The sequence below is a fragment of the Melopsittacus undulatus genome, chromosome 4 (genome assembly GCF_012275295.1).
Source record: "Melopsittacus undulatus isolate bMelUnd1 chromosome 4, bMelUnd1.mat.Z, whole genome shotgun sequence".
NCBI classification, from domain to species: domain Eukaryota; kingdom Metazoa; phylum Chordata; class Aves; order Psittaciformes; family Psittaculidae; genus Melopsittacus; species Melopsittacus undulatus.
In genome coordinates, this window is record NC_047530.1 from 108,350,423 (window position 1) to 108,377,534 (window position 27,112).

At 38.1% G+C, this 27,112-nt stretch overlaps 1 protein-coding gene across 2 annotated transcripts in view; it reads right to left on the reverse strand.

Moving 5' to 3' along the window:
- Positions 1–1,423: 1,423 nt before the first annotated feature.
- The window catches only part of CPXM2 (carboxypeptidase X, M14 family member 2), a 78,031-nt gene continuing 52,342 nt past the window's right edge, over positions 1,424–27,112 (reverse strand). The window contains exons 6-14 of one of the 2 annotated variants that reach the window (XR_004549564.1): positions 22,758–22,846; positions 17,177–17,300; positions 15,634–15,830; positions 14,644–14,823; positions 13,355–13,652; positions 8,784–8,923; positions 8,201–8,300; positions 2,452–3,006; positions 1,424–2,412 (exon numbers count right to left, since the gene is read on the reverse strand). Coding sequence is in view for 1 of the 2 variants with exons in the window: in XM_005154490.3 (XP_005154547.2) it covers positions 2,753–3,006; positions 8,201–8,300; positions 8,784–8,923; positions 13,355–13,652; positions 14,644–14,823; positions 15,634–15,830; positions 17,177–17,300; positions 22,758–22,846 (1,382 nt within the window). In the remaining variant the exon portion in view is untranslated. Of the gene's footprint in view, positions 3,007–8,200; positions 8,301–8,783; positions 8,924–13,354; positions 13,653–14,643; positions 14,824–15,633; positions 15,831–17,176; positions 17,301–22,757; positions 22,847–27,112 lie in introns of both variants that reach the window. The other variant, XM_005154490.3, reaches the window with a different exon arrangement.

A 27,112-nucleotide genomic window follows, 5' to 3' on the forward strand; every position in this document is an offset into this window, starting at 1 on the left:
TTACAAAGAAATTAAACATTTTAACTCCCAAGTGCATAACTAGAGCACTAAATAAGGCACACATTAGTTCAGTATTATACTCAGGGCAGGCATAAGCATCTTATCTCAATATAAGACATTGACACACCTGAAGTTCCCAGTAAAATTCCTTTGAACTTGACTGATTTCCAGTGTAAAGGTGCTGGACTGTCAAAAAATAATTGGACAGACAAGTACACTTGACAACTATTAGGCCATTTATTTAGCAATGCCTGGGCTAAGATGGAGTAAGGTCACCTTTATTAGTCATAGTTCTGCTGTGCCAAAGTATGTGTAAGCACCAGCCATGCCCAGTAAAGAGCACTGAGCCTTCAGCATATGATGTTACGGAGGTCTTCAACCAGAGTTAGTCTAATTTAGCCAATAGACATCAAAGAATTTCCCATCAAATCCACTTGTTGCTATCAAATAAAATGACTTCTCATGGAGACAACCTCATACCTGAGAACAAAGCATAGGGACATATAGGTTTGTAAATTAAACCCAAACCAGTCTGGAATAGGGTAGAAAGAACTCACCTGTCAGGAATAAGATAGTGGTTTTTACCTTCAATCTAATTATCAGAGTGATTTAAATTTGTCTAGTTAGTTCCTTGTTTGCCTGTGCATGCCAATCACCCCTTTGATTCAGTAGCCATGGGAGGGAAGAAGAAGCCACCTCAGAACCTCAGCCCATAACACAAAAAATCATGTATGACCCTGATCTATTGTGGTGATAATAAAATCCACATATGCCAATGAACACGCCAAGTGCTAACAAATTGTCTACTGTCCTTACTCCTTATTCCAAAATCATTTCCCATCACTATCTGCACAAAGACATCATTAATCCTTCCCAGCTGCCAAAAAAGCCCCTTCTCTACAAGTTGTTGTTATATTTCCTATACAAAGATATATGGTATATAGAATGTTGTAAGGGTGGTAAATAGAATGAAATAAGTAAAATAAAATTCCAGATGTTAATGTAATGACTGGATTATTTGTTTACCTCTATTAATTTAAATGATGCTGACTGGGAGCTGGAGTCCCATAATTTCGGTTATAGAAAATTACATCTGCACTCTTGCTTTTCTCTGAGCCCTTGCTGCCAAATACATTGCTCTTATTTAACAGTATCTGCAGAACAAACATGAGCTGGAATTGTCTAAGAAATTTAAGAACACAACTATCTATTATGCAAAGGTTCATGATTATATTATTCATTCTGCAGTCTTTTTCCTTTTACGTGTTTACAAGATCCATTGCCGAGAAAAAAGATGTAATAGAGGTGGCACATGGTATTTTTACAGTAAGCTTTTTACTTGCATTTTATTTTTCCTCCATTTTTAATGACACTTTGAATGCCTTTTCCAAGAATCAGATCAAACAGGCAACTATAATAGCAATTAAAATATTTTAAACAATTTTATTGGGAAATGTATGTCACAGTCTTTCTACCAAGCATATGAAGAGATGTTTATTTAGCCCCAGAATTTTGACTGGCTAAAATCATGCAACTGGCCTTTCATTTGGTATAATAAAGGTCATAACTTTGAAGTTAACAGAGCAAAATTGATTTTCACCAGCTGATACTTTGTGTTTATTTAGTTCATTCTTTCCCAGATCTGAACTGTGTATTTCCTGAACCTCAGTTCCATCCTGCTGTATAGTTTTGTTACTCATAAAGCCCAAATCCTGTTCTCATAGAGTTGTAAGGCCAGAAAAGCAGCAGCAGCTGGAGTGGCAAGATGAGCAGAGCACGCAGAGCAATAGAAAACCCTCTCCATGTCAAAGAAGTCAGTGGCACAAAGTGTGCATGAGCACAGAAGCACTGAGGCAGGCCAAAAATCAAGACAAAATATATCAGTGGATTTTTGAACTCTGCACATATCCATGACCAAGCCTGTCCTCTCGCACATGATACGACCAGCTGTATCGACAAGAAAGGCTTTGTTTCAAGTCCTTTTCCCAGGTTAGAGAAGGGGTGCCAGGCCACATTGCTGAAGTGGTCCTCATCCCATGCCCTTCTTTTTGCTTTTAATTAATAGAGTAAAAACTCAGCCTTAAAATCCACAGAAGAAAAAGTATTTGTGGCATTAAATTCTGGAACCACAAAACATCCTTAAATATAAACGACCCAAGCAGGAAAGCTAAGCTGGGTTATTTGCATCAGGTTTTTTCTCCCAGGTATTATGGTGCTTGCCAAAAGGTGGAACTTCAGGGAAAAGGGAACTGAAATTTTGACACATATTTTAATGGTATTCAACAGAAGTCGTCTCCTTTTCTCTCATATGAGAACAAAATGTAAAGAGTGTAAAATCCTTTCTGAAAGGCAAAAATATACCAATTTTATACTTTAGAAACAACATTTTACAATTTTTCATTCAAAACAACACTTCTTTATAAGTTTCTCTTTTCTATTTTTAAAGAAAACAGATTTACAAAGGATTAAATAACCCAATAAGCAAAAGAATTCATTCCAGGTTAACTCAAAACATCTTTCTACATTCTTCCTGCCTCTCTCCCCAACCCGGGGCTTATTTTGGTTCAACTTGAATCTTGTTCCTTATTTTTTTCCAACTGAAATCCCCCATTATTCATCCAGCTCCACTAACAGAAAGGCCTCGTGCAGAGAAATATGTATGAAAAGAGGAGCTATGTAACTCTCACTATGACTAGAGCCAGGCTGATAGAAGCAGAGCTCATAGATGCTGTGGTTCTGCCTGGGCTGAGGTCTATCGCTGCTGCCGCCACTGCCGAGCCCTCTGCCTGAGCCGCCGGATGGACAGGCTGACCGGCTGCTTCCCAAACTTCTTCATGATCTCCTTGATTCTTGCCAGGTTGGTTTTGGAAATGGTGAAGTCACACTGGGTAGCTCCCATGTCGTAGCCGACTTCGCAGGTCTTGGTGGCAGTGGTGTAGCCCTCTGCCTTCACAGCTACCATGTATTCCCCTGGGTTGAGAAGGCGCCAGTAGTCCCCATCAGCTCCTAGTAGGAAAAGAGACAGCATTGAGGAAGGTGCTGTTTATGACAATACAGAAATGCCTGTGTATTGATGACACCACAAGCAACAACCCTGCACCCTCACACCAGAAGTGATACTGTTCCCCATCATACATAGCACTCTTCAACCTGCCAATTCCACACGAAAACACACCTCAAAAGTTTTCCAAATGATGAAAAATGACAATAGGCTTTGATTTTGCTTAAGACTTTTGTCAGATGAAGTCAAAAACATCTTGAGGCAAAGGGTCACATTGCTGGTGATTCCTAAGGGGGTATAAAAGATCTTCCCCACACTAATTCTGCTGAAGGAATCAAAAGAATCAGTGAGGTACTCATATCACTCTCATGATCCTGGCCAGACTGCCTTGAAACACATGTTTTGATACTACTTAGTATGTAAAATATATGAATGCATAATATCAACTCAGAGATCTGAGCATCCCCCTCTATAGAATCTTATACTGAGTTTTGCTACACTAATTTTCCTATGGAGTATTATTCATCAAGGTACTTAATCACTTGCTTACCTGTAAACACATGAACAGAGATAACCCTAATCAACTAAATCAGTCATGGACAAAGCAAGATATATCTTAATACATCATTGAATCAGGATTTTGTTTTCTTCTTTCTTCCCCATAAATAATCTCAGATTACCCATACATACATAAGAATGACTTTAGACTTCTTTTTAAGTATTATTTTATCTAGCAAATATACTTAGCTGTGGACTAAAAAAGGTGAAACCCTAATATCTAACGTTAGTTTTGCATTCTGTCCTGGGATAACCAACGGTGAAAGAAAGTGTATATTCAAATGTGCAATTCTATATATAGATAAAAATGCACTATCTCTTGTATGAGGAGATTTTTTTAGCACTGATGAGAACTGACAGCTTTGGGTTTCTTGCAATGCAGTGTGTTGTAAAAACCTAAAAATGATTTACATAAAGATACTATATTTAGGAAAAGAGCAGACTAACCTCTGTGTAAAGAGAATAGATTTTAACTGAGGGGTTGGTAAAGTAAAAAACATGTTCTCAAACTGCAAGTGTTAATAAAAGAGCATTATCAACTCTACCCTGATATTGCAGTCTCTGAACACAAGCATAGGAGCTTGCTTAGGTTTTTCTTTCAGCTCATTTGACCCCACTTGGGGTGATGATGAAGATCCAGGTTTTCTATTTCTCAGGGCTCAGGCATTTTTAAGAAGAGCTCTCTGAAAAGCCTTCTATTCAGCTCTATCTCAACTATTGGGTCCACTGGCACCTTAACCAAAGGACAAAACATAAAGCTGTCCAGGTTTATTGAATTTATCCCAAAGGACTCATCTGTAGCTGTAAATGCTCTGGCGATACTACAGGGCTGGCAAAATGCTACGGATCACCCAATGTGTGGCTATGAATGCATCCCTGCTCAGAGGCTGGCTTTAGCCCCTGGTGTTCAAAACTGACCCACATTTTCTGACACATTTAACATGCACTTCATCACAGAAAGGCCAGAAAAAAAGCAGCACATTCGCATACCACTGATAAATTACTGCAAAGCTGAATATTAAGCTGTTAGAAGGATGCCTTTTACTTCCTTTCCAGTTACAAGTAAGCAGCCATTAGCATTTCTGACAGCTGTCATTGCCCGGAATTTAATACCAGGCTTAAAGGTCTTTTTTTTTAAATCAGATTAAATGCAGTAAATAAAAAAATTCAGAGCAGATGGCAAGAGAAACACAATTAAAAATACAGATAAATGTAGTAAATAATAGGTTTGCTAAAAGAATAGGCTTCAGTGGGAGCAGGTTGGAGGTAGACTTCATCTATCTCCATCTATTGGGTCAGGAAAAGAATTGCCATGTCTGCTTAGATAAAATAAAAATGAATAAAAATAGGATTATAATATTATTATAATTCAAATGTGTCAGATGACTCCGTAAACCCATCCATTAAGAGGAATACTCTGGGTCTGGAAGGACAGACCTTTGTTACAATTGTCATATTTACGCTTAGATGTAACCAATTTGACTAATGTAAATACCTTATAAAAATCTATCCTAATGCTCTGTTACCCACAAAAGACTCTCCAAGAAAGCTAGCCATAGTACTGCACACCCAATGCATGTAACAGCTAAACCTTAACTTTTCTCTACTAAACAGGCAGCCATGAACAAGGATGGAGTTATAATATGAGAATTATGCTCACCTTAGGCTAATGTTATTAAATATTACTAAATACTTCTTAAAAATCTTTGGGTTTTGTTAGATAATATATCTTGAAATAATATAAAACATCAAAATATTGATAGAAAATATCTGCACACTATGTGAAATTATATTAAATATGCTTTATTATTATAAATTGTGGAAAAATATCTTTTAAGAATATATATAATAAAATTATATATATTATGTACTTATAAAAAAGAAATCACACAGAAATCTGCATCTGTATTTGAACTCTGCTCACTAGAAAGAAACTATACATTTCTTCATCAAGACTTGCTGTGAGATTTCCAAAATGCAATTACAGGAAGCAGCACACAAAACTGCCTTTGCACCATGAGGAAAGAGTGTTCAGGTGCATTTGTTCATCTGACTGATGAATCCTTTTCCAAAGGTTATCTTATAGAGCATGGTTCACATCTAATTGTAACAACATGTAATCACCCAAACTCAATCAATACATCTACATCAACAGAAAATGGAATGCTTTTCCACAAAGCTCTTACTTTCAGAATCAATGACTTCACTTAGGCTATTAATACTGCTAGCTTAGTGTCAGCAACCCTCTCTTCCCATAATATATATCATACATCCAGGAGAAAGTAAAAATAAAGAGTGCTTTCCATGCAGTTCTTGTCCATGGGAAGAAGCAGAGAAATTTTCTCAAACAAGTAAATGTTATTAGAGGACCTTTACAGATAACTCTTGTCTGGCTCTACAGGGTAGTCGACCACATTAATGTATCAAAGAAAGAGTAGATAGCAGCTTAGCTGCTTTAAAAAAAACTTATATGAATAGAAATAGTGGCCATAATTCTTCTCCTGCTTGGCCTATTTTTACATCAAGGCAACACAGAGGTTTAAATGGATACATTTTTCAATTTAAAAGGTACAAATGAAAGTAGACTGCTGACAATTTGCCTTCTTTCACTGGAGTTATACATGTCATTTTAGCTTTTTTTGGCTCCAACATAAATCCTGTAGTTTCAAAGACTAATGAGACATAGAAGTTTCAAAGACTAACGAGACATATATTGTTATCTGTGTAATATAAAACAAAATAGACCTTTTATGTTCCCATCTACAAAGTGATTTGCAAACAGTGTCAGCTTAAATGTCTCATTAAAAAGAAAAATTAAAAAGAATAAGTACTTCTATTTTTACTAACAAGCACAGATGGCTTTGAGCCATAGGAGCTCAGCTCTAAGTCTAGATGTAAATAGCTGCAAGATTTGCCAGCGTTACAAGGTGGGTTTGGGGATCTTGCACGTTTATTACACATGTCATTGGGTCTCCTTTCCGTGTGCATGTCTTGAAACTGTTGATTTCATTTTCATGTGGCAATCCAATGTACTGAAAGCTGGAGGTTAATCACCTCTTGCATTTACTCAGCTTCAACCAGAAGCATATATTAATTTCCTTAACAGGGTAATACAAACTGCAATTTATGGCAGTCTTTCAAGACTGCCAAGACTTCCACAATGAGGAAAACCAGCTGATTACTTTAATTCCTGCTATTATTTCCCAGTGGTCCCATTTTTAAATACTTAAGGCAGAATCATAATTGCCTAATTAACTATCTGTCATTCAATGTTTTCTTTTACAAGAGTAGCACTGAAATAAAGTTAATCATAAACTACGTTAGATATTTCAAGCTTTATGACTGGCTCAGATAATCTACTGTAGCAAACAGTAAAGATTTGGAAGTCTCTTATCTAAAGCTCTATGATATTCCATAGCCTGAAATCAGTTTGCCTGTCAAAGCTGATGTACTGTACCACAGTAGCAAAGCACATGGAAGTGGCAGTAAATTAAAGGCCCAGAATGCCGGTCAGATATATAAATGATATAAAATTAGTGTTCCTCTTTCTAATATTGAACCAAATCTGGACTATCCAACAAGATTTCTCCGATTAGTTACCATGATCTTATTTTCCCATAAAAGTCCACAGAAAGCTTGCTAACCTTTTGCAACCAGCACTTTGAGTGTAATCACTAAAGACTCATGCTGACATCTTTCACTATTTTTCTTCATTCTTCTTTGCTGTATCCCCTGTTTCACGCTTTAAGATGACTACATGTGTTAATTCATAGTACACAGACAAAATGAGTACTGGGCTCTGTCCCAACCGCTGCCTCCTAACAACAGTTTTCAGGTATTACTGTTAATCTCATAATTGGCTAGTGTCTATTTAAAGCAGTTCTTTATTTAGTGCCGTATCTACTTTCCAAGCTATTAAATAGGCTTAGAGTTTACTCTGAGTATACATACCTGTTTCTGGGTCTAGACCAAAATTGTGCTAACATGACAAACAGCATTTTTTCAAGCTATACATACTTTGGGCTGAAATTCACGTTTGCAAAGCAGTGTTTCTGCTGAGCCCCATTAAATGACCTTTTATACAGCTGTGATGTTTTACAGGGTACTTTAGGTTGTGAAACTCCTCTTTCCCTGCAATAGCTCTTTCTCCACTGGACACAGCTCTAAATCACATCTCCAACACATTCACAGTGCTATAACTGCTAACAGCTAGAGGAATGCTTTTCACTCAACAAGGTCTTATCTACACTCTTGGTTTTCAGGGCTATAATTACTCTGATTTGCACTACATTTACATGAGAAAAGGAGCAAAAAGAGTGCTATGGACTCATCCTTTCTCAGGCTATTGATTTTTGGCAGATAAAATGCTATTTTATCAATACTTTAAGAGGTGGAAAGAGGAAGAGGACTGAAGAAGAAAGCCATACTTTGGTTCTTGTCTATGCTGCTGCTTCATGGGAAGGAGTGACTCTGCCCTTATGCAAACTGTCCTATTGCCTTTCCTTCTGCAACGTTCTCCTTGGACAGAACATTATCTGCTGGCTTTTCTCAGGAAAGAGTTCAAAGTTCAATGAGGTTCTGCATTTTGTTTTAAAACCATAAATCTGTTCATTTGTATTGATGTTTTGAGGTTTTCCTTACCTGTGCGAATGTCATGGTTAACACCTTCTACTGAAATAACAGCATTTGGGATTCCCTTTCCATGCGCATCTTTTACTATGCCTTTGATGCCCCGATGAACCTATTGAAAGAACAAGCAAATATTGCACAACAATCACTACTATTGTTAAAAAGAGTTAGGACATATAATTCCATATGTCAATTACATATATTTGAAGTATCATTACTAACCCAGTATATAACCCTTTCGGGCATTAGCTACTTGTGAATCAGCTTACAAATTCTGGTAGGATTCCTGACATCTCAAATTCAAGAGGTAGATAAAACAAGCAGATAAAGCAACAGACATAAGAGTTTTTCTGGCAGTCCTTTGTAGCAAGCTTTTCACTCACATCAAGTTTTAACAGGCTTCATTGTCTTACTCTTCCAGGTCAAAACAGCCTGGCTGAAGTGATACACTAATACTGCCTGTAGGTAAGGTTTCCATCAGAATTACCAATAATCACGCAATTAGTTATGTAAGAAAAACATCTGAAACATCAAACTCTCTTTCAGTCTGAAAGGAGTCATCAGATTACTCAGAAGTTGCTCTTATGTCAAATACCTGTTCCATAAACACAATCAGCGACTCGCGGTTGTTTTCCCATTCTTCAGGCAGCTCGCTCTCATGGGGGTACTTGTCACAGCCAACGTAGATGGACAGCTCAAAGCAGTTTGTGTGCAGATAACTGAAGTCATTTATGCCTGTCAATGGGGGGTAAAACACAAATTATTTGATATCTTCTTTTAATCTATTGATCAGACCTGATTTCTTTATGCAAAGTAATCTAACTTATTTAAACACAAACAGGCTATTTACATAGCTGGCTTAGTCTGCATACATGATGGCAGGGCAAAAGTTTTTTAGAAAGCTACATCTCCTGTATCAAAGCATCAGAATAACATCAGAGCTATACATGTGAAAAAGAAGACTTTCTAAATGACAGTATCACATTCAAAACAGAGACTATATTACACCATGACAGCATAGGGCACTGTGTCAGCCCAGCACCACATCCCCAGTTCCTTTGCCACAAAGAATGGTGTCCTTTTGACACCACAAAACTTAAAGGAAATAGAGATTTAGCAGAAAAAAAAACGAACAAACTAAAGTCATTCCAGATAAAGTTTCTATGATATTCTTCACTATGAGGGTGATGAGACATTGGAATAGATTGCCCAGAGAAGCTGTGGCTGCCCCATCCATGGAAGAGTTCAAGGCCAGGTTGTACGGGGCTTCGAGCAACCTATTCTAGTTGAAGGTGCCCCTGCCTGTGGCAGGGGGTTAAAACCGGATGAGCTTTAGGGTCCCTTCCAATACAAACTATTCAGTGATTCTATTGATGAACCTGTGAGCACAAATGCCATCACTCTGAACATCCCTCTCCCTTCCTCTTTCTTCCCCCAGCTTTATATGCTGAGCTATGCATATCCTATATGGTGTGAGATATCCCTTAGGTCAGTTGGGGTCAGCTGTCCTGACTGTGTCCCCCAACCCCTTGAGCACACCCAGCATCCTCACTGGTGGGGTGAAGAGCAGAAAAGTCCTTGACTCTCTGCAAGCACTGCTCAGCAATAACTCCTTGTGATCAACACTTTTTACAGCACAATTCCAATAGCCCCATACCAGCTACTGTGAAGAAACTTAACACTACCCCAGCCAAAACCAGCACACCCTATTATGGCTTTGTAGAGGACTGGAATTGCACTATTGTGCTGCAACAGGGATTTCCGTTAGAAATATGTCCTAATCAAAACCCAGGAATTGCAATGCCTCTGATCTCTGAGGAGCTGCAGTTTAAGTCTACGTTACAGAAAGCACTGTGACCTTTGCAAAGGTACTGGGCACTAAGGTAGTCTGTCTTTAGACACAGATCTCAAACGTTTCCATTCTCCAGATTTCTCTCCCATTTTTCACAGTTATTTTTCCCTTGGGAAATTCCATTCATTAGTTCTCCACAATCACACAGATAATGTAAGTAATGAACATCAGAGGAATAAATGATGTGAGATTCATTTCCTATTCCACTTGCATTTCTAATAAAAATATATTTAAAACATGTTTACTTATGATAATGAATTGTATTTTAAATGGCAAAGATTAGCAGAAAATGCATTCACCAAATGTTTCTGATTGAAGAGTTAACCCCCCTCAGTCCTATCCAGTTACCATAGTGCAGTAGTCAGGTATTTAACGAGCCCTCAGTGCCTTCTGGATAAGGAGCAAGAGGATTGTATAATGCAGATGTTAAGTTGTTCAGTTTTGTGGTTGAGGAAAGCCTAAATATCAGACAGTGGCATATGCTACTCTGCATAAACATGCTTCCCCTCTGTTTGAGAAACAGATATAATTATTTTCCCTCACATAGTGTATCACATCCTGATTAATCTGTTGTGAAATATTTTGCAGTACACAGTAATTGCTCAGTTTAAATACATGTATTTAAGAAATGGCTTTACATTGCCAAGAGTAACTCTGTGAAGTGTCTGAACATGCAAATACAGCCTTGAAAACACTGGAAATAAAATGAATTTCATCTATTCTTTGCCTTTGTGCAGTTCACCCAGTGCAGAAGCCTTAATGTAAAATTGCTAAAGAGCTTGCATTGATTGCAGTCCAAAATACATGCAGGAAATAGCATGGCTGGGTTTCAAAGCAACACAGAGGTGTTCATGCAAGATATCTGTGGTGCAAATACTTCTCTAGGGACTCTCTGGTGCTGAAAAGGAATTAGAAAAATCCCTTATAAGTTTTCCCATGTCATCAGCAGTGAAAAGCGTATGTGCATGATCACTGCAAGGCCAGGTAGCAGGTGGATGAGGATGGGTGGCTTCAAGTTGTGGTACAGCAAGGAAGTGCCACCCACACCAAAGGGCATTCTACAAACGGCATATTGGTCTGACACCTTCAGGACAGACATTAAGCAAGCAGAGGCTTAGGAGAAGAAAGTGCTACATGTTGAACTGAAAGGTAAAGACATAGCAAAAGTGGAGCAATAAAACTACATCTGTATAGTCATGGAATTGCGGAGTGAAAAGAAAATAGGTTAAATTTGTCTTCAAATCTGGAATCCTACTTGGACAATCCTTTACAGTCCAAGTGCCACTGACTATCAGTTGACACAGAATCATAGAAAGTAAGGGTTGGAAAGGACCCTGAGATCACCCAGTTCCAACCCCCTGCCATGGGCAGGGACACCTCACACTAAACCATGGCACCCAAGGCTCTGTCCAACCTGTTGTTGAACACCGACAGGGATGGAGCATTCACAACCTCCCTGGGCAACCCATTCCAGTGCCTCAGCACCCTTACAGTAAAGAATTTCTTCCTTATATCCAACCTAAACTTCCCCTGTTTAAGTCTGAACCTGTTACCCCTTGTTCTATCACTACAGTACATATATATACAGACATACATATATATGCATGCATATATATATATCTACAATACAAATCACTCTCTTGAATTTGTCTAAGTAGACAAGAAGTCTAACACTATCCTGCAGGTTGGAGGCTGAGCTCAGATGCAAATCACATCTTTTGAGCTTTAAGTCTGGAACCCAAGTGTAAAAAACTGAAGGTAAAAGCAACATTGCAGCATTTTTCTCACAGATAATCTTGGAAGTCTTACTGTAATGTAGGAGAGCAGGATGTAAACTATATTGAGAAATATCATAAATCAATAAAACAAATCAGATGAACAAAATCCAATATACAATTGTTAGCAAGAAATCAAGACACTACTGAGCATCAATCAATACTTAGTGTAACATTATAGCAGCTGCTAGTGACACGGCCAATGTCATCTTTTCTGGATCAATTCATAATCAGGTTTCTTATAACAGCTAAGGAAATAAAACCCATAAATGAGATAATTGAGCAGTCAAGCTAGCATTCAGGCAGGGTATTTTGGGAATTAGCAGAAAGCTGCAGAAATGCATTGTCAGGCATTGGAGTTGTTATCTAAGAGTTCAGTCTTTCCCTGTGAATTCACCCAGCACATTTTAACCTCCTGAAGAAATATTTGGGAAGTTAATTCCTGGCTCTAGTCTTTAAAGCCTGGCCAGGATTAACTTTACAGGGGCCAACATAAGAGCCACAAAAACCATATCCAAGATTTAGAGATGTTTACACAGTGAAATTACCTGCAAGTTACAAACATGAGCCAGCTCCAATAAAACCTGGTCTGCACGGACGCTCACTGTTTGCCATTACTGCTGCAGTCATTCCTATTGTCTTTCAAGTGATGGGAGATGGGCATAATTTCTTAATTTCACAGAATATGTTGTCTAACTGATGGGCTTATAGAAATGAAAGATTTTGAGCAGGACTGTGATGAATCAGCAAAGTGCCTGATTTTGAGTCTGCTCGAAGTGTTCACCCATAGAGATAACTACTAAAAATGTGCTTCTAATTGGGCTTTCCTAAAAACTGATGCTTTGTCTGCAGTGCAGGAGACAGCTTCCCTTTCATGCTCCTTAACAGGGTGACAGGCTTGGGCATACAGTGAATGATGCAGCCTGTAGTTTATTCTGGCAGGAGAAATGCCAGAAGCAATGGAGCCCATGCAAAGTTTAAGTGTAAGGATGTCCAGGTCATTTAAATACTGGACAGCAGCTTTCTGTGGCATGTTTTTACAATTTGGATTGAATCTGCGACTGAGTTCAGCAGGCAGGAGGCTGAAATCATCATTTTCTCATCTGAGGACCACTGGAATACCTCAGTGGATTCAGTGCTATTGCTCTGACACTGGTCACACGGTTGGTGTTCAGCACCAGTTTTCTGTTGGCATCTTGTAAGATGGCAAAGGCTGACAGGTTTCCCCCACTGGTGGGTTTGGGCTCAGTTGGTTTTTTCCTAGCAAACCATCCTGAATGTACAGAATCTGTAAAACTAATGTATTGCATGTGCTCGTTTGGAAACCTCATCTGTAAATGAAATTGGTTGCCAGGTATCAGTGACATGGTTTCCTTCAATATTGATACTTGATGAAATAAAGTAAACAGACTTTCAGATAGGGAAATAGTCCTCTTAGGACATATTTTTGCATCATTGTCTCTGCAACATATACCAGGCAGTGATGACATTATCCTTTTTAGCAAGTTAATGCTAATTGCTGTTTCTATAGGCACTTACTTCCAGCCACGGTATGCCAGGATGCTCCATTAACAGTGCCATCTTCCTTTTGGAAATCCTCTGTGTGACATGCTCTCCTCCTTGCATCTGTCATCAGTCGATGTGTGGAGGCATAGGAATATGCAAGCCAACGAAAGACATGGTCATCTGGGGTAGGTGTGTAATCCTGGGTTTTCCACATGGATCTCACCATGTCATAGGGGTATGCCACCACAAGCTCCCCTCCCTGCAAATTGCCACCCAGCACAAAAGGGATTTTTTCCATCCATGCTATTATTGCCCTCGTCTCCACTGCCACCTGGGAGGAAAAGAAACAGCAGCTTTGATTCAAGCTGTGATATTGGATAATCTTCTATCAAAGGTAGACCAGATGCAGGAGACCTGCTGTGAGTTCCTTAGGTTAGAGTGAGCAGTCAGTACAAGAGATGTGGCCAAGGAGAAAAGTGTCCTCAAATGATGGTGCATACCAGCCATGCCTCGGAAATCTCTGATATAAAAGCTATCAAAACCTTAGTATTGGTAACTTATGCAGCAAGAACACCTATGTAGAGTGAGGTCAAGAGCAGCAAGCAACAGTGATCAGATCCTGGCACTTCTCCCCCCTGCTATCAGTTGAAATGAGTTTTCAAAGTAAGGGATTTTAAATCAGAAGTATTTCTAAAGCCATGGAACTGCAATAGTTCCCCTCAAGCTTGGGGAATTTCAGCCACTATAAATAGCTGCCATTATGTTTGAAAGGCCATGCAAAACCAAGTTAAATTTTTAGCATTACAATCCAATAAATGACTTTAGCGTAAGCCACTGCATTGGTTGTGTGTATGCCTCAGCAGCTACTGTGTTATTTCAGACAAGAATACATTTCAAATAAGAACAAATAAGAAAACCCCAGGAGATTTCCTCATGGCTACTGAGTCTGCAAAGAGCTCATCTATGCTGCAAAACTAGGGAGAAGCCTGATTCACAGGACTGAGTCTGGCAGTAGTTTCTCTTTATCTATATGCTGGTGCCTAAAAGTAGGGTATCGAGTCGTCCAGGTTCTCACAACACCAGGGGGGAAAGAAAATCCTCCAGGAAGCAGTTTCCTTTCCATTCTAACTGCCTGTAAAATATGGAGGTGAATAGTACTTTCCTGGAGCCCTTTTATTTTCATTGACTAATGAGGAAGCCTAGGTAAGTAGTTTAGATCATGTATGCAACTTCACCTGCAAGTTATTGATTTACTGAGAAACATGAGCTCAGTCTTTCAACATGCCCCAGCCTTTTTGTTCCCTCCTTCTGGCCTTACTCACAGTGGCATTTTCAGACAGGTACCAGTCAGGAATTGGGATGTGATGGTTTGGAACTTTTCTTTTACTCTTCTTCTGATCCTCTGACTCCCAGAGCAAAGAGTTCAAATCAGGGAAATTATTGTTGATATCAATGCCATCCTGTGTCCATCGTCCTAAAGACCAGCCCCCTAATTCTGACCCCTTAGACAAAAGAAAGAAAAAAAGGGAAAAACAATGTAAAAATTCATTCAAAAATACAAAAACATGTGTGAGCCATCAGCAAAGTGTTTGGGGATGTTTCAGAGAAAATCCTATACAGAGAAATGGAAGGATTAATTAGTTAACTGAAATGAGTAATTGACTTGTTTTGATTTGTATGAAACCTTGTATAAAGTGAAACAACCTCCATGACAAATTACTTGGGGTTAGCCTAAATGTTGTGGTTTTTATTTCAGACTGATTTTCCACTGAATGGCAATGGAGACAGCATATATTCCCTTCCATGGTTTTGAGTGTGACTTCTCTATTCCAGTCTTCTACAGACTGCCTTGGAAGATTTTCCAGTGCATTTGACCAGCTCCTGCAACTTTTCCTCCTGGTGTCTGTCTTCTTTCAGACTGAATTATTATGATGCCCAACACATTGTGCTTTCCTTAAAGACACACTATTAAATTTCAGCTGTGGAGGAATGCAAATTTTCATGCACTTAGCTTGGTTTCTCATGAGAGACTGCATGGGTTTTCCATTTTCCATAACGGTGTTCCCATTGATCTATACAACTCAGTATGGTTTCTTCTGGCATTCATCGTTGCCACCCTTTCCATATACACCTTCTTGTTACCCAGTGTCACATAGACCCATGTTTCTTTCACCTTTTTTTCCCCCTGTTTCAGTGGTTTATGTTTGATGTATTTAATCACTTTTTAATTTTGATTGCTTCTAAAATATGATCCTTGAAAAAGAAAACACTGGCAACAGAAACACATTTCATTTATCAAATAAACATATTACCGCTTTATATGCCTTGTCATATCCATCTGGATTGACTGAGGGCAAGAGGTGGATTCTGGTATCCTCAATTAGATGCACAATGCGTGGGTTCCCAGCCAGGTATTCCTGGCACATAAACTGCATTAACAAGAGGATTAGCTCACGTCCAAGCACTTCATTCCCGTGAGCTCCTGCAATGTACCGGAATTCTGGTTCACCTGTTGAAAAGACATGGAGAAGAAAGTGTAGACAGAGTAGGAAATCAAACATCTAACCAGATTTCATCAATGTCAATCAGCAACATTTCATTTATAGAGAGCTGGAGAAATATATTAACTGAAGAAATGATAGATGACCATATAACTTTGCAGAAACAAGTAATTATTTGTTGCTGGTTTAGAAGAAAACTTATGTATCAGTGATGCCTAAGGACAATATGTAAACCCTTCAAAGCCCACTTTCCATTCTTAATTACATTCAAAATTTCTCCATTTTACAGGTAGATTTTAAATGTTCTGATAGTCTAAAAACAGCATGAAAATTACATTGCCAGTAGTTCTTTGGGACAGAGGTCAAGACTCTTACAAGATAACAGCCAGTAACTACATAATTGATCTCTGACTTCACACATCCCTTTTCCTTCACTAATAATGCTACAATACATGCAGCCAACTACAAAATACTTCAGATGCGATTAGGAATAGTACCAGTTATTAAGAAAAAAACCCATATTTTAGCTGTCCTTTGTATGAATAACACACCCAAGCATCAACAGGAGACCCTGACTGCCCAAGCTATGGCTTGTGGCTGGATTCACCCTCGCAGTTTGTCTGGACCCATGATACACTCCTTGAATGTTTTCTGCAGGACTCTCAAAAATAAGCTAAGTACACAAGGAAAACTAGATGACTCATTCTGGTGTTAACATCTGAGGTTCAAAGGCTGCAGTCTAACACCAGTCCCAAGTCTATTGACTTTCTTGTGCAGGACAAACACATATCTGGGTATTTATGAACATAGCAAAGCACAAGACATCTTTATTCCAACATCTGCCTCAGGCTCAATTGTAGTGAGATCTTTATTTTTCTCAATGGCAGAACAAAAGACCAAATGAGTTTCTATTCTGAAGATTTATATCTCTGTAGGAAATTGTATCCTAACACTAACCAATGAAAGATGATTTGGAAGATTTGACTTGCCCTTCCTTGCGGGGCATTCACCCCATATGAAAAAGGTAAATTTCTATCCAAAGATACATAAACCCCCACAATTAAAATCCATTCTCCAGTACTAAAGCTCACTTTTATTTTGTTATTGTAAAGAATAAAACTTATTATCATTAGAGAATTTGATCCCACGTTCAAAATGCCTTCTATTTGTGCTCACCCTCCTCTTCCCAATTTAGAAATACAGCACTGAAGTTCCTCCCACACACATCTGAAATCTTTGCTCCCATGAATATAATCCCATCAGTGATAATTACTGCAGATACAGAGAATGAGGAGAGAAAAAAAAAGCCAAATCCTAACACCCTTCAACAGATTTAGTTAGACTAAATCCTAACCAACTTCGTGTTCTCCTGGGTTGTCAGAAATCTCGACAGCATAGAGCTTCAGTCCTTGGTTGCTTTTTCCAATGTTGTAAATCCTTGTGATATTTGGGCACATTTTATTCACAGTTTTCATCAGCTGCCAACAAAAAAAAGAAAACATATAGTTAGACAATGCTGCATCAAAACAGATCCACTATTAATTGTTTCACTCCATATTGGTTGTGGAAAAGACTTCTTCATTTTCTTTTCTAATTTTTTTCTTAGTTGTAAAAGCCTTATATTTATTTAATGAGTTTATGGCTCTGTTATGACACACCATAATGCTTTTTCAGACAGACAAGCATCCTGTCTGCTGAAACACCACAGCACAGGTGAGGTTTAAGGTATTTCTTATCAGATGTATTTGCAATATTCTTATCAGATGTATTTGCAATATTCTCACAAAATTAAGGATGTGAGACAGAAGTCCAGTAGGAATAAAACCAGTAAAAAACATACTACTTTACCATCAAGAAGTAGTAAATCACACTTCAAATACATTATGCAATGGAGGATAATTATCTGTTTTAACATTCCTTTCTTCGCTCTCTGTGGGCATACTATAGCTAAGGGATTTGAGATGCTCCTGGTGTTTAGTGGCATGGTGTTGCATGAGCATTGCAGGTTGCCACAGACACTGCCAAGTGAAGGAGGTTTCTCTCTCCTTTTCCCATAGCAGCAGCAATTTAATGCAAAACAAATGAAGAGAAGGATATCATCCATTTAAACTTGTTTTTCCCAGTAAATTCTTATTACACCCACCTCCACTGAGGTAGAAACCAAGCCCACCCTTCTCCTATTACAAGGTGAAATCTCATGTGGAAAAATTGTTAACTAAGGCAGCACTGATGTGGGTAGAATAGTGAAATAGATAAAATCTGGATGACTCCATAAACAGAAGGATGTACTTCTTCACTAAATAACAGATTCCTCAGAATTTGCTTATGATGCTTCAGCAAAAACAAATAGAATTAATAATGGAAATGCCATTCATCCCATCAAAATCTATTCTGTTCACTTTTTCTGCAGATACTGCATGACATAGTCAAAATATAATCAAATTGCCTTAGTGCTGACTGAACCCAGGACATTACTGAAGTGCGCTTGGGAGCTCATGGTTAAGGATACAGTTCTGTCGAAACCAATGGGGTAATATGGATGTCATCCAGGTAAGGATACCCAGAGTCTAAATTGTCACACAACTTTACTGTGGCTTTTCAAGTAAATGATAAAATTTACAAACAAGACTAGAAATGTCTGTGTTAATAAGAAGAAGTTGTTGTGAATAGCTTTAAATGATGAGAATTTATCTGTCTCCATTTTTATTCATTGGAAGGCATTAATGAAATAAGGACTTTACTGTAAATTGGAACCCTGGGGACTATTAATTAGACAATCTTTTCATAAGCAAGGGAACATACATTAATGAAGAAATACTGTAGCACAACAAAACTCTTTGCTCAGACAGTGCTCATTTAGAAACAATATTGGATGATCACAAGGCTGATGACTTTAAAGAAATGCAATTATTGGATGTGTCTGATTCCCATGCCAACATTTAGCAAATCTAAGCAGAAGCACAATTCACATTGGGAAGATCATTAAAATTCCTCTAATAAAAGGCTTCACTTCTATTTATAATCATGTTGCAAAGAGACCGAAAAGATGCTATTCTTGTATGTTTGTTCATCTCACATGTTGGTTTTATACATGTGAAAAACAATTTCTTTTGCAAATGTAAACTCAGCACTCGTTTGAAAAATACAGTAGTTTCTACTCCTTTATTAGGAGCAGTCTATTTATTTAGACTAGTGTATTGTCTAGTTTCATATCTGTTTTTTTTTCACCACTGTCGTCACCATCAGTGTGCTGGTATTATGGAATACCCAGCTGTTTCTATGGAACTCTTCTTAACATTCTGGGCATGCAGAAGTGGGTATTTCATCCTTTGTTCCAGCTGAAACACAAAGCTGAAGCCAAAGTCCACTCACATTTTCTAGTGTTTGATATAAATGAGTTATTTACTAACTTTCTGAGACACACTGCCTTAAATCTTTGTGGTCAACCTACTCTTAATGAACCAAAAATACTATCACAGAATCACAGAATCCCAAGGGTTGGAAGGGACCTCGAAAGATCATCTAGTCCAATGGATGTGGAGCTATGGACCTCTTTCTAAAGCATCACAGACCAAAACTTAGCCAAGGTCTGCTCCATGGAGATTATTAGCTTATGTCCTTCTGGCAACTAGATGAAAAGGATTATTATTGGATCAAATACTGTGTTTTTCTCCAACTGAGATAAATATTATTTTTTCACTCTGCCAGTGAGTACAGATATTGCATTAAAAGGTCTGTTGTAGGAGGCTAAAAATAGCTTTCTGTAAGGTATAATTAATATTATTGTTTCAGCCATTTGTTTATTAATTCTTCTCCATACAACCTCTTCAAACTGCAGGAAACTCATCCTTGCTGATGTATTGCTGCACCCATGCAACTCCCCAGGATATAAAATAAGAAAGATGAGCTTACGCCTGTCACAACAGAGATGTCTCTGAAATAAAGCTGCAGAACAAAAGCTTTCCTAACGTGCCTGTCACTTTGGCATGCAGAAAACACCAAGAACGTCAATTTAGGAAAGCAGTTAAAAGTATGTTAAAAGTTCATTGTAAGCAAGAAAAATGCCTAGAACCAAGTTCAAATTATACTAGTTATTGGAAATATTTCTATTGGCCTCAATAAACTTCCCATCACTTCTTTAATTGCAACCATGTGATTACTTCTGAGTCAAACAAAGTATCTTCCCTGAATCAGGTCTTCTGTAGTAGACTTCACTGTGTCACTTTTGATAACAGTATGGATATAGTAATGTAGTTAAATGATTATATGTAAATACAGTACCAAAAATGAACATATTTAATCTCCAGTTTTCCTACAACGAGCACAATAGGTCACCTGAAATGTCAGGATTTTCTTTGAGCTTGGTACAAACTGTCAAAGACAACTGATGATAACAGTCACTCAGGGCTTTATTAATGACCAGCAGAACTAAAAAACACTTTCACAACTGCGATCACTAACAGTTCTTATGTGTTTGTCACTACCAATTGTTTACCTTATTAGCACCCTAGGAAAAGACTGCATGAAGCCTTTGAAGAAGCCTGTAACACTGGTTCATGAAGGTCCAATTCCTTTATTTTGCAAAAGAGGTGTATTAGATGTAGGTCTAAGTGCCACTTAGAGAAGGCAAAAGGACCCTCAGTCAATGCCTTTCAGGTTAGGGTTATTCTTTATGCCCTCTGGAGATCATAGTGCCATTTAGGTTGGAAAGGATCATTCAGATCACATCTAGCTCTTAACTTGCCACTACCAAGATCTCTGCCTTTCTCATTCTGCTGTCAGCCAAAACAAAAAGTACCTCCTTCTTGAGCTTGGAGACTATCAGAGACGACTGTCAACCTAGCATTGCATGCAGCCTAGGATGTTTGCTGGGTATAGTCTTCTACATTTGTTTCTTTCACACTTAAACCTGTTCAATTGGTAACACACACAGTGCTCTTTGATGTTCTATATTACGATTACACTGAGTCCATAATCACAGGTGACCATGAAAATCAAGACAAGACTTCAGGGGTGCTTAGAGTGGCTTGTCTAAAGGTAAGAGTCCACCTGGTTGTATGGATTTAAAAGTTAACACTCCCATTTCCTAAGAAGCATATGATCTGGGTTTGTTCAAAGACAGGGTTGTACTCAAATATACATTGCATGCTATTTCTGGGGTTATTTATCAACCAGTTTAACAACTTCCTGTATAGCTCATCCAGCTCCAACAGGGCAGGGACCCCTTCCACTGGAGCAGCTGCTCCAAGCCCCTGTGTCCAACCTGCCCTTGAGCACTGCCAGGGATGGGGCAGCCACAGCTTCTCTGGGCACCCTGTGCCAGCGCCTCAGCACCCTCACAGGGAACAGCTTCTGCCTAAGAGCTCAGCTCAGTCTCCCCTCAAGGGAGACAAGGTTAAACCATTTCCCCTTGTCCTATCACTACTCACTCTATATGTACTAGATGTACTCTTATTAGTACTATAAATTCCATCTTTCTAAACAGTGAGTTCTATTAAAATAATCTGGCACTGATGAAATGTTTCCCTCTCATAAATACATGACATATTGCAATGTAATACACGCTTCCAAAACATGGCCCAGGGAACATCCTCTCATTTTCCCTTACTGCTCATGACAAATAACTTCAAAGAACAGGGCTTTCTTATGTTGGTTGGTAGTGAAGTAGCTAATCAAACTGACAATAATGCACACACACACATATATGTATGTATATATATGTATGTAATCAAGTTGACTCTAGATATCAACAGTTATTTTTCCATTTTCCTGTCAGGGCAGAAACTATGAAGTTCCAAGAACACTTTTTGGAGTATAAGTCTTGTTGCAACCCAACCCACAGTATCCTGCCTACCAGCAGCAGAACTGAAGTAGAATCCAATAAGCTCTAAACAAATCCATTATTTTGACAAAAGAGAGAACCAGCAACTGGGAAAGCACAATCAAAGCCAGTTCACAACTTACAAGCTCTCAGCCACAGTGGCAAACTTTCTACTTATATGAAAAGTGCAAAAACATTCCATTTTAAAGCTGTAGCTTTTTCCTGGAGGTATTTCTAACCTGACCAACCTGTCTTTCTGCAAGGGGAATGCAAAATACACTTTATTTTATTGTTCTTGACAGTAATTATGCCAATTGAGTTTCTATTTGTTTAATCTTTGTGCTAAGAAATATAAGCCACGAAATCTCTACCGAAATAAATGTGTGACTCAGTACACAATTGCTCAATAAAAATGAATGGTGATTCATGCAGTATAAATACACTGAAAATTCAGCACACAGCAAGTGATTCACACACTTCAAGTCCAAACATATTAACTTTACATTTGAAGACAAAGTGGGCAGAAATATTTCTTTAGGACAACCCACACTTATGCCTGTGGTGATATGAAGCGAGATTAAAAACAATAACAGAAACAACAAGATGATTGCCTATTTGGAGCTATAGAAACAAGAATAAGAAGGTTGGTACATTTAAAATATACTAAGAAGACTTGTTTCCTTGTGTTTTTGTGTGTGTGTGTTTGCATCAATTTCCACAACTGTGAAAACAGAATTGGACTCTGTATGGTTTATACTTATTTTCTAAACCCACTGAAATGCAGAATTCTGATGACTAAGTCAGGGTCAAATCTGAAAGGAGTAACCACTAACATTCACCACTCCAATACAGATGGAAGAAAAATGATGGCACATTATGTGTAACTACTTCCCCTGCCATGTTTTAGGTTAAATTATGTGCAAATTAAGACTTTGGGATTTTAATAGATTACTCCTTTTAACAGATTAAATTAAGGGAAAAGATTTTTTAATGTGATTTCAGACACTGTTTAGTAATATTTTTAACAGCATAGAACTCAGATTCCATAACAAGTAAAAAACCCGCACCCATCCACGCTCCATCTAAGAGGTCACACTCCAGCCTCTTTGCCTACCTGCCTCATTTCCTTGTAGTTGTGATGCTTAAAGTCCAGGTTATCTGTGGTTGTCATTTCATTTCTTCTGTGGTAATAATTATTTGGGTCTGAGAAAAGAAATAAATAGATTTTCATTGCTTATGAATGTCAGATTTAAAGATGCTCAGCCATCATAGTGCATTCAAAGAATGTGGAAATCTGAATTCCAAATGCCTATATGCATTTAAAACATCTTTCAAAGGCAAAACTCAAAACCCCAACAAATCTGAAATAGTTCTAATTACTGCACAAGTCATCTCATATAGATTCAAACAGAAGGAAGGAGACAGCAGGAATCAGCTTGCTAGAGAGCTAATGTGCACAAAGACCTTAATGTCAACAGAAAAGCAGAAGGGCATCCTTCAGCTATAGAGGAGAGCAAAAGACACTGGAAAATGAGTTAGACACAAGATAAGGGGTGGCAGGGTGTGTGTGTGGGGGGTGGAAATCACAACCCAAGAAAAAGCCCCAGTAAGTGTTTTTTGTCTACTTGATTAATTTGCTATTATAAGGAATTATATTTCAGCTTTCTGGATGAGTATTTTCAGAGTCTATGCTCTGCTTGCTGAATACAGAAAGGCTCTACTGTGACTATTAAACATTCCTGCTTATTTTCCTAAACATTTCTTTGCAGAAGTTGGATCTGTTACTTTAAAATTAGCATATTCATTAATTTGTGGATATGTTATAATTTGTGTACTTGAAGTATCAAAGAGAACATGTGGATAGAATAAAAACATTTGTTTCCTTGCCTTTCCAAGTTTTTCACCTGGAAAACAAAACAAAACAAGCTAAGACTGCGCAGGGCTCAGTTCTATATATGTGCTCCTAGTCTAATCTATTAGAATCATAGAATAGTTAGGGTTGGAAAGGACCTCAAGATCATCTAGTTCCAACCCCCCTGCAATGGGCAGGGACACCTCACACTAAACCACAAGGCTTCATCCAACCTGATGATGATTTGGTTTTAGGAAAAACAGGCCTATTTGGAAAACATCGGACACATTCCTCAATTTGCTGTATCTGGGATGTCTGGAATTCTGAGTTTGTCAAACCAGTGGTTGTCAGGCTGTTAGGAAAATTTTTTTCTCTTTGCAGAAAATCATCTTTATTTAAGATTGTTGTAAAAAAAGCCAAACATGAAAACCTACATATCATCCTGCCTTGTTGCGACACAACCAAAAGACATTGTCCCTAGAGAAGAAATATGGTTTTGGTTGGTTATTTTTTAAACAGTATCACCCATCTGCTGTGATTGTTTTGGGGGAAACTAAGCATAATGATTAGTAAGAAGAATACACAGATATTACCCTGTAACAACACAATGAATTTATGGAAAACCTATAACAAAAATACCTTATAACAACATTTTTAAGCTTCATATTTCTGACATTAAACATCTAAATTCTCAAATTTCTTCTTTCTATGGAATTATAAAAGTGTTTGGGTTTTGTTTTTTGGGGTTTTTTCTTTTTTTCTTATGTGGAAAGAAAGCAAAACTTGAACTATTTAAGTTATTTATGGAATGAAACATGCAAGTTCCATTAAGCTTCACTGTAACATCACTCATGTTCTCTACCACTTATTTACTCTTCATTCACATGCTTGCCTTCAGTTCATCCTCTAAACTACAGCAAAAATGATGGAAGGTTGAACGTTACCCCAAAATAAGACTGAAAAATGTCAAAACCCCATCTTGCCTCAACAAAATCTACTTGTTCAATGCAGGCTCTCCTTCCCAGTGAGAACTTGCCCTGTAACAAGACCACCAGGAAATGGATTTAAATTAGAGCCTAATCAGGTGAGGAAATAGATTTCTTTGCTTATTAAAAGAAAAACAAAGTTTCAAAGAATCCAGAGGGTTAAGTTTCACATAATTCAACTGCATTTTCAGGTGTTCTTTCCAGCCTAATTGCCCGCTAAACTGATGCAAACCCACTAACAGCCACTATGTTGCACTGATGTTGCAGATGACTCTGGTATGCCAAATGCTTAAAGGTCAACCCATACTAATTCATAGAGTTTATTCATTAATATGTTGGTGATTGAGAAATGTAAATCACAAACCCCCTCTGCTTCTAGAGGCAATGTGTTTAATGCCACACAGAATATCTCCACCACTGTAAAAATCTCTCTTGTAACAATATAAAAATAAACATCACAAAACTGCCAGGATGTTGAAGGCTTTTCCTTATCACCATGAGCCAAAATATACAGCAGCCGATATTTTTTCCTAATACTTTAATCCCATTCCTTTCAAAGTCTGGCACTTTTTCCATACATCAAACGTTAATATCATGGGAATGACTGTGAATGCTGTAGAGTTGGTGGAAAATAAGTATAAAAATTATACAGTGAGAATGATTGTAACTTTGGTCCTTCCTCAAAAACAGTGCACAATTTGACAGCTCCTTAGAGAATTAACTCTCCTATTTTGCCAGGCTCTACTGTCAGTCTGCTTGGATCACTGTATTCCTGCTGCAGCAGAAAAGTTAAAAGCTAAAATGTAAAGTCTTGTGCACAGATGGTCAGGTCCACTTTGGCAAAAAGTATTTTCTTAAATAAAACAGAGAATAAGAGATTAAGAAACTTGAACCACAAAAGGATTAGAAGTGAAATGCATCCAGCTCAGTCTCTCTTACCAGGAGAAGGGATCCTGCAAATCTGTGGCCCTCCCATTTATACAGGGGAATATTGTTTTTTTCAATCAATAATGTGTCTTTACTAGACACTAGAGATAATTAAGTTTGCAGGTAAAGATACCTTCATATTTCTACTCTTTGTAAGTATGGAGAAGTGCCTAGGAAGCTCTAAAATGCCCAACCACTCTCTAGCATAAGAGCTCTGGGAACTGCCCATAAAAGTACCAGAGGACTGACTGCTCATCAGTCTGACATATAGAATGGATGTTCTGTTATATTACATCTCTACACAGCACCTCAAGAGGTGGAGCCCTGATGCTTTCAGTGGGTTTCCAGTTACTCAAAAAACAACAATGGGTGGAGGGTGATTTTTACCTCCTTTAGTTTCCATTATGCTCTAAACTGGCACAGGAAAGTTATGACATGAGCTTTGCAATGACTTGAAGATGAAATTAACACACACAAAAAATATTGTCAAAATGCTCTCATTTACTAAGTAAAACCTGCATCCATTCACCACATAGTTTGTTCATGTGCTTCTTTCTTACAGAAGTCCTACACTAGGTTGTATGGTGTCACACCAACGAAGCTTTGCAAGCTCACAAGTGGCACTCACATGGTTCTCCAAGTGGACAAGATAATGAAGTCAACCCAAGTGATGCAGATAAGTTAATATTCTAGTCTAAATCCTTCAGACTGCCCCAAAAATCTCACCATGCCATTTTGCAAATGACTGATGTTTTCATTTCCATTTAATACAAGTAAATTTGACTTGTCTTCACAAAACTGAACATGCCACAGACAGCACACAGGAAAAAATCTGCTGTCAGACAACTCAGATGATTTCCAGTTTTTTTCCACATGATCTATTTCATGGCAGTCATGAGCATTAGCATCACACATTAAATCAGCAGTGAAATGATATTCTTCAACCATACATGGAATATTTTCTATATATGTTCATGTATAGTCAAATAGCAAGCAAATGATTCCAGTTAAGCATGAGGAACGATGATAATGGGTAAGAGGAAACCCAAACTCTTTAACTGCTGTATGCTTAAATTTTTCTGACAACATTTGATTTTTCTAATGATTTCCCACAGTTTGATTCTTACAATAACTAGAATTCATTTTGGAACTAGGTGGTACAGTCCCTTCCAGCCCAAACCATTCTGGCTCCTCAAAACAGTATGCATTTCATTTTACAAATAAAATATGAAAGAAAACCTTTTAATGAGAACCACTGTATTGATGGGGGATGCTACACATCTGTCTTGATAAGTATGGACAACCATAACACATTCGCCTTTCCCAGGAGAATTCTTGAATATGGTCTTATTTTTACCCAGCAAACTCCCCCCAAAATATTACATTGCCCAATATTAGGTTTTAGCTTTGCAATGACAAAGCAGAACATAGAATCATATAATAGTTTGGGTTGGAAAGGACCTTAAGATCATCCAGTTCCAACCCCCTGCCACTGGCAGGGCCACCTCACACTAAACCATGGCACCCAAGGCTTCATCCAACCTGGCCTTGAACACTGCCAGGGATGGAGCATTCACAACCTCCCTGGGCAACTCATTCCAGTGCCTCAGCACCCTCACAGTAAAGAATTTCTTCCTTATATCCAATCTAAACCTCATGCAGACTGTCATTCTAAGCACAAATTTACTCTCACAAGCAGTTAGC